Here is a 13532-nt window from a genome sequence, read left to right on the forward strand (position 1 = left end):
TCTCACTATGAGTTCATAGGAATTTCATAAGAGGACTCTTAAAACCACTCAATAACAAAACGAATTAACAGTGAAGGGATACATCTTTCACAGCTTCCTCACAAAAGAGTGTCAATATCTCGTGACTCTTCAACTTGATCAAAAAGGCAATCAACAGAAGCTTACCACACTCATAAAGGTAAAACCTCAAACTCAGTAAGAATAGAAAGGAGAGTAGAGGCTTGGTAAACTCTGACAAAAAACAAAGATTTAACGACTTACACCTCTTATACACATAAAAGGCTTTAACAATTGAAAGAATTACTGTGATCACCTAATCCAACCTCATTACAGCTTACCTGCAGAGTTTTCTTATAGGGTTTTAAATTGCACTGAGAACAAACGGCAGAGGACAATTGTTTCATAATCAGTTCTACCTTAAAAATGTTCTTTAAGCAAAAGCAGCCCAGTGCTATTGAAGATATGTCAACAAAAATGCAACTTTAAAAGTACCTAAGTGATCATAGAAGAAATAAAGGAGGACCAGCATTGAGCAGCACATCACTACAAACACACAGATCATTATTGGAGTCACATCAACTGTTTCATCATCATGTTTCTCCGCCCCATCATCACGTTTGTGCTTCATGTATCGCCTGAAAGAGGAACAGAATTACAGTCAGACCATTACCTCTGCAACAAAATAAAGGGCACTGCATCTTCAGTGAGTTACACGAGGCGGGGAATGATGACACTACATCAATACCTGTATTTCCACTCAGGTTGTCTCTGAATTATTGTATAAGGAGTACTATTTTTCATTAACTAACAACTCTGAATACTGAAAATCACTACAGAATCAGCTTGTGCAAAGCAAATGTTGGAAATGTGCAGCATAGATCTCCTCCTCCCCATCTACTTGTGAAAAGTAGCCACAAAATTTCAGTAAAACGTCCAAAATGAACATGGTGTTAACCATCTGATCTGTCTGTTTTACACTAGCCCAGCAAAATACATCTCTACAATTTTCACAAAAGATCTTTGAAGATGAATCTTTGAAAAGCCCAAACAGGAAATAGATTCCAACCCAATTTTCCTTCTGAGGTTTTTCAAGTGTATGGCTGTTTGTTTGTTTTTTTTTAAAGGGTAAAGCATTAAGGCACTGTCCATGACTATTACACATCAGGCTTAAGGGCTCTTAGACATCACGCTAACATCTTCCTAACTCCAGTTGCAGAGTCTCTAACCCTCATCAGCACAGCTACCATCCACCACCATGGTTCCCCCCTACCCCAGGCAAAAACACAAGAAGAAAACTGGCACATTACTTTCCCAGTACTCACTTTTTCACATCTCTGCTTCCTGCCCAGTAGCCTCCAATTGCCACAGTCCCCACAGCCATGACAAATATAATGACCATGTTGTAATCAAGCACAGGCTCATTTGGTGCATACATTGCTCCCTTCACTGACCTCCCAAAACTCTGCAGAGGCAAGAACAAATGGAGGAATTTGGGAATCACACTTTAGTAAGAACCACCCTGCTCTTTAAATCTCTCAATTTTGCTTTTTGTATTACTTTTCCTTAGTAAAAGATATTTAAACAGAAACAGAGCTAGGTGTCAGAGGCAGGACAAAGCCAAAAGCATTCAAAGGACACTACTAACTTAGGACTATTCCAAAGCATGGCTCCCTGAAAGAGATATTCAGCATGGACAGTGGATCCTCAGCAACAACTGTTCTTCTCCCCTTTCTATGCTGTACTAACTGCACTGAACTAACAAATTCCTTAGTGCATGATATGAACAAGTGCTTTGCAATGAAGTGCGGGCCGACTTACTTTTAAAAGTGGATTTACTATTACAGACTACTGTTGTTTGAAAAGCATGTATCATTGAACTTCTAATATCCACATCTTCATTAGGATCTGGTCCTCAGCACCAGTGACCTGGTTACAAGGTGCCCACAATTCCAGCAGTCAGGGCAGCAGCTTTTTCAGAACTTGCAGGGAGTTTTCAAACTGTCTGGTGATGAAACTCTTACCTCTAACAGGAGTATTTTAATTTGAATATCTGACACACCTTTGGACACTATCCAGAACAACACCCTTACTCTTGGTCCACAAAAAACAGAAGTGGCATCAAGGTGGGATTTATTTTTTTTAGAAAGTATCTTACTGCCCATAAAAATAACTGACTCATATAAAAAGGACATTTTACCTAAAATCACCACTTTGCCATACTCAGAAAAACTCATACACGAAGATACTGAATCCCCTTTGACAAGGGCTCCCTGATGCTTTTACATAACCAGCACTGTAGACTTCACAAAAGCCACCTTAGCAAAGCTTCAGTTATTTAGTTTCCAATCAGCAAACTCAGAAAGGGACAGACTCTTTAGCAGAGTCTGCTGTGATAAAACAAGGGGAAATGACTTCAAGCTTAAACAGGGAGATTTAGGTTGGATATAAAGAAGAAGCATTTTACAGTGAGGTGGTGAGGCACTGGCAGAGGTTGCCCAGAGCTGTAATGGATGCTCTGTCCTTGGAGACATTCAAGACAAGTCTGGATCAGGCCCTGGGCACCATGATCCAGCTGTGCTGTCCCTGTTCATTGCAAGGGACTTTGACTAGATGACCTTTAAAGGTCCCTTCCAACTCTAAGGATTCTATGATTATATAATGAAGCTTTATTGCAAGTACTTTAAAGCAATCCATTAGCTCTGCTGCTTGTAGTATTTATGTTCAGAACTAGGCTCCCTTTTTTATTCTTAAATGAGAAACAACCTCCTAAGACAACAGCATTTCTAAAAAATAGAATGTAACTGTCTTTTTGAGTATAACTCTTTACAATCCAGAGCTCCTAATATGAGCTCCACATTCTGTTGACCAATGAACAATTCAAAATAGTTTAAATCAGAATATCAAGCTTACCTTGACAATATCTAACATATCAGAATAGCTCAGCAGTGCAACGGGAATATCAATCTCTTCATATTGGCTCCTGTTACCCCCTGGAGGGACCTAAAGGACAGATCAAAACAGGCAAAAAAGAATTTATTTCTGCAAAAGCCTTCTATTCCTTCAAAAGAGTTCAAGTCTTATTTTCTGTTAATCTAAAAAATATTATGAAAAGGAACATAATGTACAATAACCTAAAGTTACCTTTACACAGGCAAAACACCAAAAAATTAATCCAAAACACAATTCAAAACAGGAAAAATACTGCTACTATCGGAGCCTTAAACCAACTTCAAAACTGCCTAAGCATAACACTTTCATTTGCCCAGCATATACCCCTCTAACACTCCAATGCAGACACAAGTATGGAAAAAAAGAACCAAGAAACACACACACATACACACAAAACAAAAAAAAAAAACAACAAACCAGAAAGCATCTTCTCTTCTTGGTTCCATACCGAGCAGAAAGATCTCATCTTAAGAATCATGTTATTTAATTTCACTGGTGTCTGTATTCTCCCTTTTACACATACACAAAATGATCCCTGAAACTGCTGGGACAAGTGCAAAACAGATTCACACAATCTTTCAAAGTGATAAGGTTTCTGAGCCCAGTAGACTTTTCATCACAGATGTTTCAGAGAAGCTAGATGAATTTGTAGACAGTATACAGGAAGAGGTTAAATCACACCATAATATTTTAATGAGTGTCCCACAAAACCTTTGATGTGTAACTGGTTAACAGCCCACGATGTACATCCCTGAGTCACAGCGTCAGAAAACAGAAGGGTTGTCCCATTCAAACAAAAGAATTGAGCGTAGATGGTGAGAACTAAACTACTGAACCAGAGAACTGCCAAGGTTGGAAGGGGTGCCTGATGTTTGCCTACTCCAATTCTGCTTTAAGAACGAAGACCAGTCTTTCACCTAAGTTAAAATATCAAAGTTAAGTGGTCAACAGATTTAAACCCAGCCGATGGCCAGTTACAAGAGGTGCAGCCCAGGGCTCAGTAGTGGGGCCACTCCTACTTAACATCTTCATCAACAACCTCGATGAGGGGATTAAGTGCACCCTCAGTAAGTTTGCAGATGACGCCAAGTTGATCAGCTGGATGGCAGAAAGGCAGTACAGAGAGACCTGGATAGACTGGAGCGAAGGTCCAAGATCAACTGTATGAGTTCCAACAGGGCCAAGTGTCAGGTCCCAAATTTTGGTCAAACACCAGACAACCCATACAGCCTTGGGGAGGAGTGGCTGCAAAGCTGCCTAACAAAGAGGAACCATGGTGTGCAGCGCAGAAGGGCTGGTCTCATTTCACGAGTGACAGGATGAGGGGAAATGGCTCAGGTTGCACCAGGGGAGGTTTAGGTTGGATATCAGAACAAACTTCTTTACAGAAAGCATTGTTAAGCACTTGAATGGGCTCCCCAAGGAGGTGTGGGTGAGGCAACAGCCCTGGATGTGTTTAAAAACCGTCTGGATGTGGTTCCCAGGAACATGATTTAGTGATGAACTGTTAAAGTTAGGGTAGCATAGTTAGGCTGACGGTATGGAGCGTCCAGGTCCTGGAAAGTCACTATTCAATCTCTTCAGAGCCTTCTCTTCTTCAGACTGAAGAACCCCAGCTCTCAGCCTGTCCTCACAGCAGAAGGTGCTCCTGCCCTCCAATCATCCTCGTAGCCCTCAGCTGGACCCACACCATGTCCTTCTTGTGCTGGAGCCGCAGAACTGAATGCAGTAAGCCAGGTGGGGTCTCACAAGAGCAGAGCAGGAGGGGCAGGATCACCTCCCTTGTTCTGCTGGCACGAAGAGGAGCGTCTCTTCATGCAGCCCACAATCTGGTTGGCCTTCTGGACTGCGAGCGTACACTGCTGGCTCTCACTGAGTCTTTCACCCATCAACACCCCCAAATCCTTCTCCTCAGGGCAGCTCTCAAGTCATTCTCCACCCAACCTGTATCTGTGCTTCCCATTGCCCCAACCCAGGTGCAAGAACTTGCACTTGGTCTTGTTGAACTCCAGGAGCTTGGCATGGGCCCACCTCTCCAGCCTGCCCAGGTGCCACAGGATGGCATCCCTCCCCTCAGGCATGTCAATTCTCCATGCTTCCATGGCTGAGCATTCCATGATGACCAAGAGTTTTGAAGAACTTCTCCTCTCCTTCGCGGCCGCCTTCTTGACTACTCCGCTCCACATTTTTATTCTCAGAAATTCTCCTAAAAGCCTTTGCAAGAAAGTTTTACTGCAAGCTGAACAATGTGAGCTGCTGGCTGCTCTGGGATTAGCACAACCCATCGCACTGGAACACAACAAGAAGTCAACAGAACTACAACTGGCAGTCAAAGAAACATGAAAAACACACAACAGGGCCTTGTAGAGGGGGGAAGAGAGGATGCCAGAGTGTGGCATACACACAGGGCCAAACTCAGACCCAGGTAAGGGAAGAAGGGTCACAGAGACAGCAGTGATTGGAAGACACGAAACAGTTGAGAAAGAAGTACTCTGTGCTTCTGGAAAAGGACAGAGACTGTAAGGCTGTAGGACTGAGAGCCCTGCGGCAGCCAGAGCCACAGGTAGGGCAGGGGCTGCAGTGGCCCAAGGGGGGGGGGGGGGGGCAGGAAGATGCTCCACCTTGGAACAGGAGCAGATGTGCAGGCAGGGCCTTGGCAGCGGGGCTGCAGCCAGCCAACTCTCACGGGGCACGGCCTTGTCACCAGCACTGTGCAAACCTGGGAACCGCAGCAAGGGCTTAGAGGAGCTCCTGGCAAGAAGAGATGCGCTTCCAGGGCCTCATGGGCTGGACAAGATCAGAAGGGCTCCTTTCTGCCACGGGAGCCACAAGCATTCAACAAGCACTCAGCCACATCTGCACGGTCTCTGGGAAGGAAAAAGCACTCCTCCCACTGCTGTGCTACAGGGCCCTGTTCCCCCTCCAGCTCATCACCTCCTGCCTGGCTTCCCATGGAGATGGGAGAAAGGGAATGGCTGCGATCCTCACGCTCACACGGCCTAAGTGCCATCAGGCACCAACTCAAGAATAATTCATTGCTCTCTTTATTACATGCATGGCGCAAGGCAGCAGCCCCATCCCAGGCAGCACCAGTCCTGCTGTGTCATGGCCCGAAGAGGCAGCTCAGAAATTCGGCTAGAAATCAGCTTAAAACAGATTTATTTATTAAGATACTGGGCAATGATCTTCCAAAATCTGCAATGACAGAAGGTTATGAAGGCAGTGGACAACTCTCTGAATCTAAGTGCTATTCATTATACAACTGCAGCCTACAATCAAGAATCCTATTTTTGCAGTTTAACTTACAATGACAGCAGTAACATAAATTTAAGACATATGCCTACTTCCAGTAAAACATGTTACTAACTGCAACAGCAAAATGCAATAACCAAACTTCAAGCAATATCTTTTACACGTAACACATCTCTTTAGTATTGACTACACTGATAAAACATTCGTTTTACAAAACATACACTGGTGATGCTCCAACTGAATCTTGTACTCTATACTCCACTGAAGGTATTCAGTTAAGAAACTGCCCTTCCCTCTTTGATTCAGGATGTTATATAACGTAAAGATAATTCTGAGCCCTTGATTTGGATGTTACAGAGGCCGTGTGCAGCACTCTGCCTACTCAAGTGAGCATACTCATTTATTTAATTAATCCTCCCTTCATTTGTATTGTTTTCCACTCATAGCTGGGCAATGTGGAAATGTATAAAAATAAAAATAAAAAATGTGTGCACTTAAAAAGGAAAATACCTACAACAATCACTGAAAATAAGCCAGTATCTAACATTATAGCATCAGTGATACAGAAAGACAGAAATAGACTTACCAGTCTCTCTCTGCTAACAATCAGCAGCCCACGAGCTCCATTTATCTGAGCAAGCCTCACTTTCTCATAGAAGGTGCAGTTCCCTCGCATCACCATGGGGATTCGGTTATTAAAACCCCCATCAGGTACATCAGAAGGAGAACACAAAACAGATGCCGTCTGATCCTGCAGTTGCAAGAGTGACTGAAAAGAAAGAAAATTCTAATATATTCTTATTTTTAACCAAAAGCAAATAGCACAGGGGGGTGTCTAAAACTCAATTTAGAACTTCCAAATACTGAAGTGATAGAGCATTCTCAGAGAAACAATAGTGTTGTCCTCACTATAGGGAGAGGAAAAGAGGCAGGGGTTGTATGTAACGGAGATGCTGCACTGTAAGGTGCTTGCAGTTGGCAATGACACATTTGAGAGACTCTGGGTGTCTTTTTGTGAGTTAACTATAGACCAACCAGCCAGGAGGATGGTGCTGGTGATTCTTTAAGGAGCTATGAGATTCATCTAAATCAGGTGTCCATGTCCTTATAGGTACAGTCAGCTTGCCATGAGTCAGCTGGGAATACCAAACAGAAAAAGTAGGACCAGAGACAATAGTGGCCTGTCACTTTACAAATAGGGGCACAAACAAGGCACAGATGCCTGTCTTCAGTACCGTTGATGGGCCCTGGGATCCTGGAGCTGTGTTGGAGGACTATGACTGAGGAAATCATAAACTCCCAAACCTCAAACTTGTGCAGAACTTGCTACACATACACACAAGTCTATGTGGACTAATAGGCACCAATCCCAGGGTACATGAAGAATTAGCTGATGTTGTCACAAAACCTCTCTCTATTTTTTTCAACAGTCTTGAGGATTCAGAAAGGTCCTAGCAAACAGGAAAGTAGCAAGTAGTATTGTCCCAATTTTCAAGAAGAGCAAGGAAAAAGACCTTGGGGAAAAACACCCCCACAGGGCTGACAGTGCGCTGGGGTGCATGTGGCTCAGGATGGCTCCTTTCCACCAGGAAAGGAAAGGGGCTGTCCCACTCCTCCTGAACTCGAGGTAAGGCTGTACTCTATCAGAGCTGAACACAAACACAGAGCAAGCTCAGCAGGCAGCACCTCTTTTATTAAATTGTATTGCTGGAGTACTTGAGGGAAGGAGGAGCTGGAGCAGGAAAGAGAGGAAAGGCTGAGGGAGCACTAAGGAAGAAAGTTGGGATTAGCAGAGAGTAAAAGAAATGAAAATTTACAAAAGACAGGTCTATGAAGCACATTGGTTCCAAACCAGCATAAGCTCTTCTGGACTATATTGGCTCATGCTGAGATACTGAAATGTGTCTCCATGAATTTTTATGAGACAAGTTAACACAAAATAGCTACAAGAGGCTCCAAATATCACAAATCTTAGAGTAACTCCTAGGGCAGTCTGTCTGGATCCAGCTGAACCAGACCCCGAGTCTCTCAAACCAGCTTCATGCACCATGTGAATTGTCTGCACATTGCACTCCCACTTCTTCCACTGAAGCAATGTAATCCAGGCACCAACTTCACAGCACAGTCAGGTCAAGAGTAAGATAATTCATAGATTTATAGACTTGTTTGAGTTGGAAGGGACCTTAAAGGTCATCTATTCCAACTCCTCTGCAATGAACAGGGACATCCACAGCTTCATCTGGTGCTCAGAGTGCTATCCAACCTGACCTTGAATGTCTCCAAGGATGGGGCATCCACCACTTCTCATGAGCAACCTGTGCCAGTGCCTCCAACAACCTTATTGTAAAAAAAAAAAAAAACAAAAAAACAACAACAACAACAAAAAAAAACACACACATTTTTCCTCATATCCAATCTAGAATTCTCCTCTTTAAGTTCAAAACCATTTCCCTCTGTCCTATCACAGCAGTCCCTGCTAAGAAGTCCATCCCCTTCTTTCTTACAGCCCCTCTTTAGAAACAGAAAGGCCACTTCTCAGTTTTTCCCAAGAGCCTTCTATTTTTCAGGCTGCACAGCTCCAGCTCTCCCCTCACAGGGAGGCTGCCCCATCCCGTGGATCATATTTGTGGTCCTCCTCTGGATGTGCTCCAACAGGTCTACACCTCTCCTGTACTGAGCACTCCACATCTGGGTGCAGTACTCCAGGTGAGGTCTCACCAGTACAGAGCAGAGAAAGAGGATGACCTCTCACCCTGCTGGCCATGCTGCTTTGGATGCAGCCCAGGATACTGCTGCCTTCCTGGGCTGGGGGCACACTGCTGACTCATGTCCAGCTGCCACCCACCAGTACACACAAGTCCTTCTTGGCAGTGCTGCATTCAATCCCTTCATCTCCCAGCTTGTAATGACAACAGAAGTTGATGGGACCCAGGTGTTTCTCTTTGGATTTAGGGTATGATTGCATGGATTTTGGCCAGGTGACACGTACATTGACAGCCAAATTATCTTCTCAGAAGGTGTGGTGCTATTATAAATGGATGGAATCACTACCTAAGAGGCAACTTTACTGGTAAAAGTGAATTGAAAAAGCATAATAGCAAAAGCCTCTCAGATCTTAAAAGATCTCGACAATTCATAAATTCAAGACTTTGATATTTAATGCCTTTGGCTTTCACGAGCACAAGCTTAGCATGAACAGAGCCTTGGATAGCCTAATCTAAGGCCTTGCTTTCAAAGCTAGATCAGAAAACCTCCCCAGATCCCTTCCTTTTTTGATTTTAGTACGCTTTCTACTAAAGCCACTTGAACAAGCCCATGAAGTGTGACTTGTACATATATACATTTAGCTTACAGAAATATAACCCTTCTTACAAAGGATTCCCTCAACTTAGTCTTCTTGCTTACACAGTCTGAATAACTGAGTCATGTATAATCAATCTCTGCAAAATTGAATCTTCTACGAATACAGATCAGACACAAAAACACCGCATAATAGAGGTCAAAGAAGCAAGTGACAGTTTCCTCCTCACATTTTAGCTATTCCTCTCATCTGTTAGGAAGTGAGTTCCTGCTACTGGTGTCTCTGTACTCTTCAATTTTCTCACAAAAAAGTGGAAAAAAAAAAAAAAAAAAAAAAAAAAAGAATCAGTTGTCAGTTCATAGTGCTTTGGATAACAAAAACAAATTGACACAGCTCATAATTGCTTATACCTAAGTTTAAGAGAAGAATGAAATAATAAGAAAGCACTAGTGGTCACCCAGGTATCAGGAAGAACCTGTATCTTTTCCGTACCAACACATGAGAGCTCCTTTCCAAACACAGTTAAGTTTTATTCTCATTTATTTCGTCACCATGTGCAGAAGTATTTTTTTTGTTGTTGTTGTTTTGAACCTGAAATAGTTGCTTAGAAAGGAGTATCACCACTATAGGCTATGGAGGCTGTAACAGATAGAAAATATTTTCGAAGTAGAGCAAGCTTCAGATTTTACTAAGATATGAATTAGAATTCTCCCCTACAACAAGGGCAATTCTGAGTACATTCTTTTAGTTGGCTGGCTTGGTACTTACAGCTTTACCCAGATCATGTGGCAGATGGGCCCACTGGGAGTTGAAGAGGATACAGTAGTCCTTGCCTTTGCTGCTCCCTTTCTCTGAAAGGACATGGACCATTCCGTACTCACAGTACACCTGAAAACAACAAGCATTCAATAGGGCTTTTTTCAATACATGCAGTACAGAAGTAATGGGCTTCACTTACTGTTGATTAGCCTGCTTCTTACTTAAAAAAAAGATTTTACAAAGTTCCACTATCTGCAGAGGGAGTACAGAGCAAAGTAAACATGGCAGCATGCAGTGAATATAGCAGGTTAAGCACATTCTCAATTATGACATATTTGACTATTACAGAGTCTGTCTGTACAGAGAAATGTTCCAAATACAACAAGTTCCATTTAATATCTCTATGTTTTCACCTTCCTATTCCTGCAAAACAGTGCAGGACAACAAATTCTCTATTATTTTGGTTATGTCAGAGTGCATCAAGTCTGTGTGCGTCATCTGACATCAAAATTCAGAGTTAGGGGCTAGCACAGGTTGAATGCGAACCACCAGAATTACCTGAATTCAATTATTTGGTAGTATCCAGTAAAGTGAGAAGAAAAAACCCCACTCCCTTACTGTGGAATCTTCACCTAGCTTTTTATTCTTCATGACAAACTGTTCTTTTGTTCACAGAATCACAGAATCACAGAATCACCCGGGTTGGAAGGGACCTCAAGGATCATGTAGTTCCAACCCCCCTGCCCAGCAGGGCCACCAAACACACACATTTAGATCAGGTTGCCCAGGACCCCGTCCAACCTGGCCTTGAACACATCCAAGGACGGGGCATCCACAACCTCCCTGGGCAGCCCGTTCCAGGGCCTAACCACTCTCCTTGTAAAGAACTTCCCCCTAACATCCAACCTAAATCTTCCCTCCTTCAACTTGGATCCATTTCCCCTTGTTCCCTTCCCTTTTTCCCTTTGTGAGCACCAGATATACTCCCACTGTCTAACCAAGAAGCCAAACGAATGCTAGCTACAGGACTAGAATCTGTGTAGAATCTAGTAGAATCTAGAAACTAGTATAGAATCTGCACAAGTATTTTTGTGGAGGTGATGTAGTTTTCTACTTGCACATCAAGCCCCAGGAGATAAATACCAGGTATCCAGATGCCAGGAAGAAAAACAACTGTGGAAGTACGTGCAGCTTTCCTACCACTGATTACAGAGATGGAATTTACATGCTAGTAGTGACTTTATTTCCACATTAACTGAACAAAATAGATTATAAATGCTCTTTGTTATCAAAAATTGAGGAAGAAGTGAATCACAAAGTCACCAAGGTTGGAAAAGACCTCCAAGGCCATCAGTACAACCGTCAGTATTTCCCCATTATACCACGCCCCTTAGTACAACATCTAAACCAAGTATATCTTATAGCTCCTGCAGCAAAAGGGCCCTGTGTGCAAGTGCTCCTGCCTGATTCCTTCTCTCTTTTCTAAGTGTGATAAAGAAATGTAAAAGGTTTCAAGATTGAAAAAAAAAAAAACAAAAAAACAAAACAAAAAAAAACACCAACACAAAAACAAACAAAAAACACCACACCACAGTTTTGGTGTGTAATTATGGCTCAACTTTCAGTCCGTTTTCATTTCACATAATTCCATTTCAAACGGAATGCATAGAGTTGAAATTAGATACTCAACTCAAAAATGCAATCATGTCTCTGACCTCTCTCACCAGAGAAAGATATCCCTCCCTTCACAACGATGCCTTATTTACATCATTGCTTTTTGGCAGTACGTGTACCTGTAGAAACTGCTTTCAGGGATGAGGCACAAGGAGGGTAGAGTTCCATAAATCTCCAATGAACACCTTGAAAACCCCTTTTACTGCCATCAAATGAGGCTGATGCACCAGTTTCACCAAAACAAAGTTGAATAGCCCTCTGATTTTATCATAGATTTGCTTAGGCTGGAAGGGACCTTAAAGTTCTCACCATCTGCTGTGGAGGGGGCGGAGAAAAGACCAGACCAGAAGAGTTTCCTTCTTATTGCTGCCAAATCTGATCGGGTTTAAGGGCTGCTGTAGTTTAACCCAGCAGGCAGCCCAGCATCGCACAGCTCACACATCCCACAGTGGAACGGAGGAAAAAAAAACAAAGACAAAACCCATGCTGAGATAAAAATAGCTCACTGGGACAGAGAAGGAAGGGAAAATCAAGGAGTACGCTCAATGAGTGACACTCAACACAGCTGCTCACCACCAGCCAACCAGTGCTCAACTGGGCCTTGAGCAGCAGCAGACCCCCCTCCTCCCAGGTTTCTTGTTCAGCACGCAGTCATGCGGTATGGGATGTTCCTTTGGCTGGTTTGGGTCTGCTGTCCTGGCTCTGTCCCCTCCCAGCTCCTCATCCTTGTGCGCACACGCACACACACCCACCCAAGCTCCTCACAGGCAAGATGATACAAGAAGCTGAAACACCCTTTATACAAAGCTCTGCACAGTAACACACCACCATACAGCCCCCATGAAGATTAACCCAAATCTCAGTTGAAACCAGGGCAGCTCTCTTCTGAATATTATACATACAGCTGCCTCCAAGAACTTCAGGCAGTTTTGCAGGAGCAAGCTACCTGCAGTGGAATGGCTTTATGCATCTGAAAAACCATCAACTTGTACAACTGAAGTCTTGATATTTATAAGAGAGAAACTATGTATCTCTAAAATGAAAGAATAAGTATAGTACATGTTGCTACATTTCCATTAGCTAAGTATTACCGGAAGTCAGTAACAATCTCCAAGCAGCACACGGAGGACAGCAATATGCAACTATGCTTTCTGAACAGCTCAGTGAATGTTCTTCAAAGAAATATTAGAGTTAAAGATTCCTAAAGTGACACGCTCAGAACATTTTAGAAAGCTGTGCGCTCATGTGCCAAAAGCTAAGTAAAATGAAGGATGAGAGGAATTAAGTGGCATATGAGCAGGGCTAAAAGTAGACGAGGGTGTAGGGAGTTGCACATGGTCCATGGAGGACAAAAACGAACGCGGATTAACATTCTTACAATGCAATTATCACTGAGCATCAAAGCATAACTCTGAAGTCTGTTAACAACCACTTCAAGCTTGTTATTTTCTTCCACCTCAGAAGAGTCACATGCATTAGATTCTTTCTTTCCTGTACTGAAGGGCTCTGATGCCTTCAGCTTTCGCTTTGTTTATATCACTAGGGATCAGATAGCAAAAGTCAGGTCAAGGCAGGACAGCTGATGCACCAGGACAGC

At 43.0% G+C, this 13532-nt stretch overlaps 1 protein-coding gene across 14 annotated transcripts in view; it reads right to left on the reverse strand.

The window, feature by feature from the left end:
• SPPL2B (signal peptide peptidase like 2B) overlaps positions 1 to 13532 on the reverse strand; it is a 37690-nt gene that overhangs the window by 20346 nt on the left and 3812 nt on the right. For all 14 annotated transcript variants that reach the window (XR_006171641.1, XR_006171648.1, XR_006171643.1 and 11 more), the window contains exons 2-6: positions 10271 to 10390; positions 6788 to 6970; positions 2911 to 3000; positions 1323 to 1462; positions 493 to 635 (exon numbers count right to left, since the gene is read on the reverse strand). Coding sequence is in view for 4 of the 14 variants with exons in the window: in XM_042836297.1 (XP_042692231.1) it covers positions 493 to 635; positions 1323 to 1462; positions 2911 to 3000; positions 6788 to 6970; positions 10271 to 10390 (676 nt within the window). In the remaining 10 variants the exon portion in view is untranslated. The remainder of the gene's footprint in view (positions 1 to 492; positions 636 to 1322; positions 1463 to 2910; positions 3001 to 6787; positions 6971 to 10270; positions 10391 to 13532) is intronic.

Source organism: Centrocercus urophasianus, unplaced genomic scaffold (assembly GCF_019232065.1).
Source record: "Centrocercus urophasianus isolate 14NV4802_14NV808 unplaced genomic scaffold, USGS_Curo_1.0 seq_59, whole genome shotgun sequence".
NCBI lineage: Eukaryota > Metazoa > Chordata > Aves > Galliformes > Phasianidae > Centrocercus > Centrocercus urophasianus.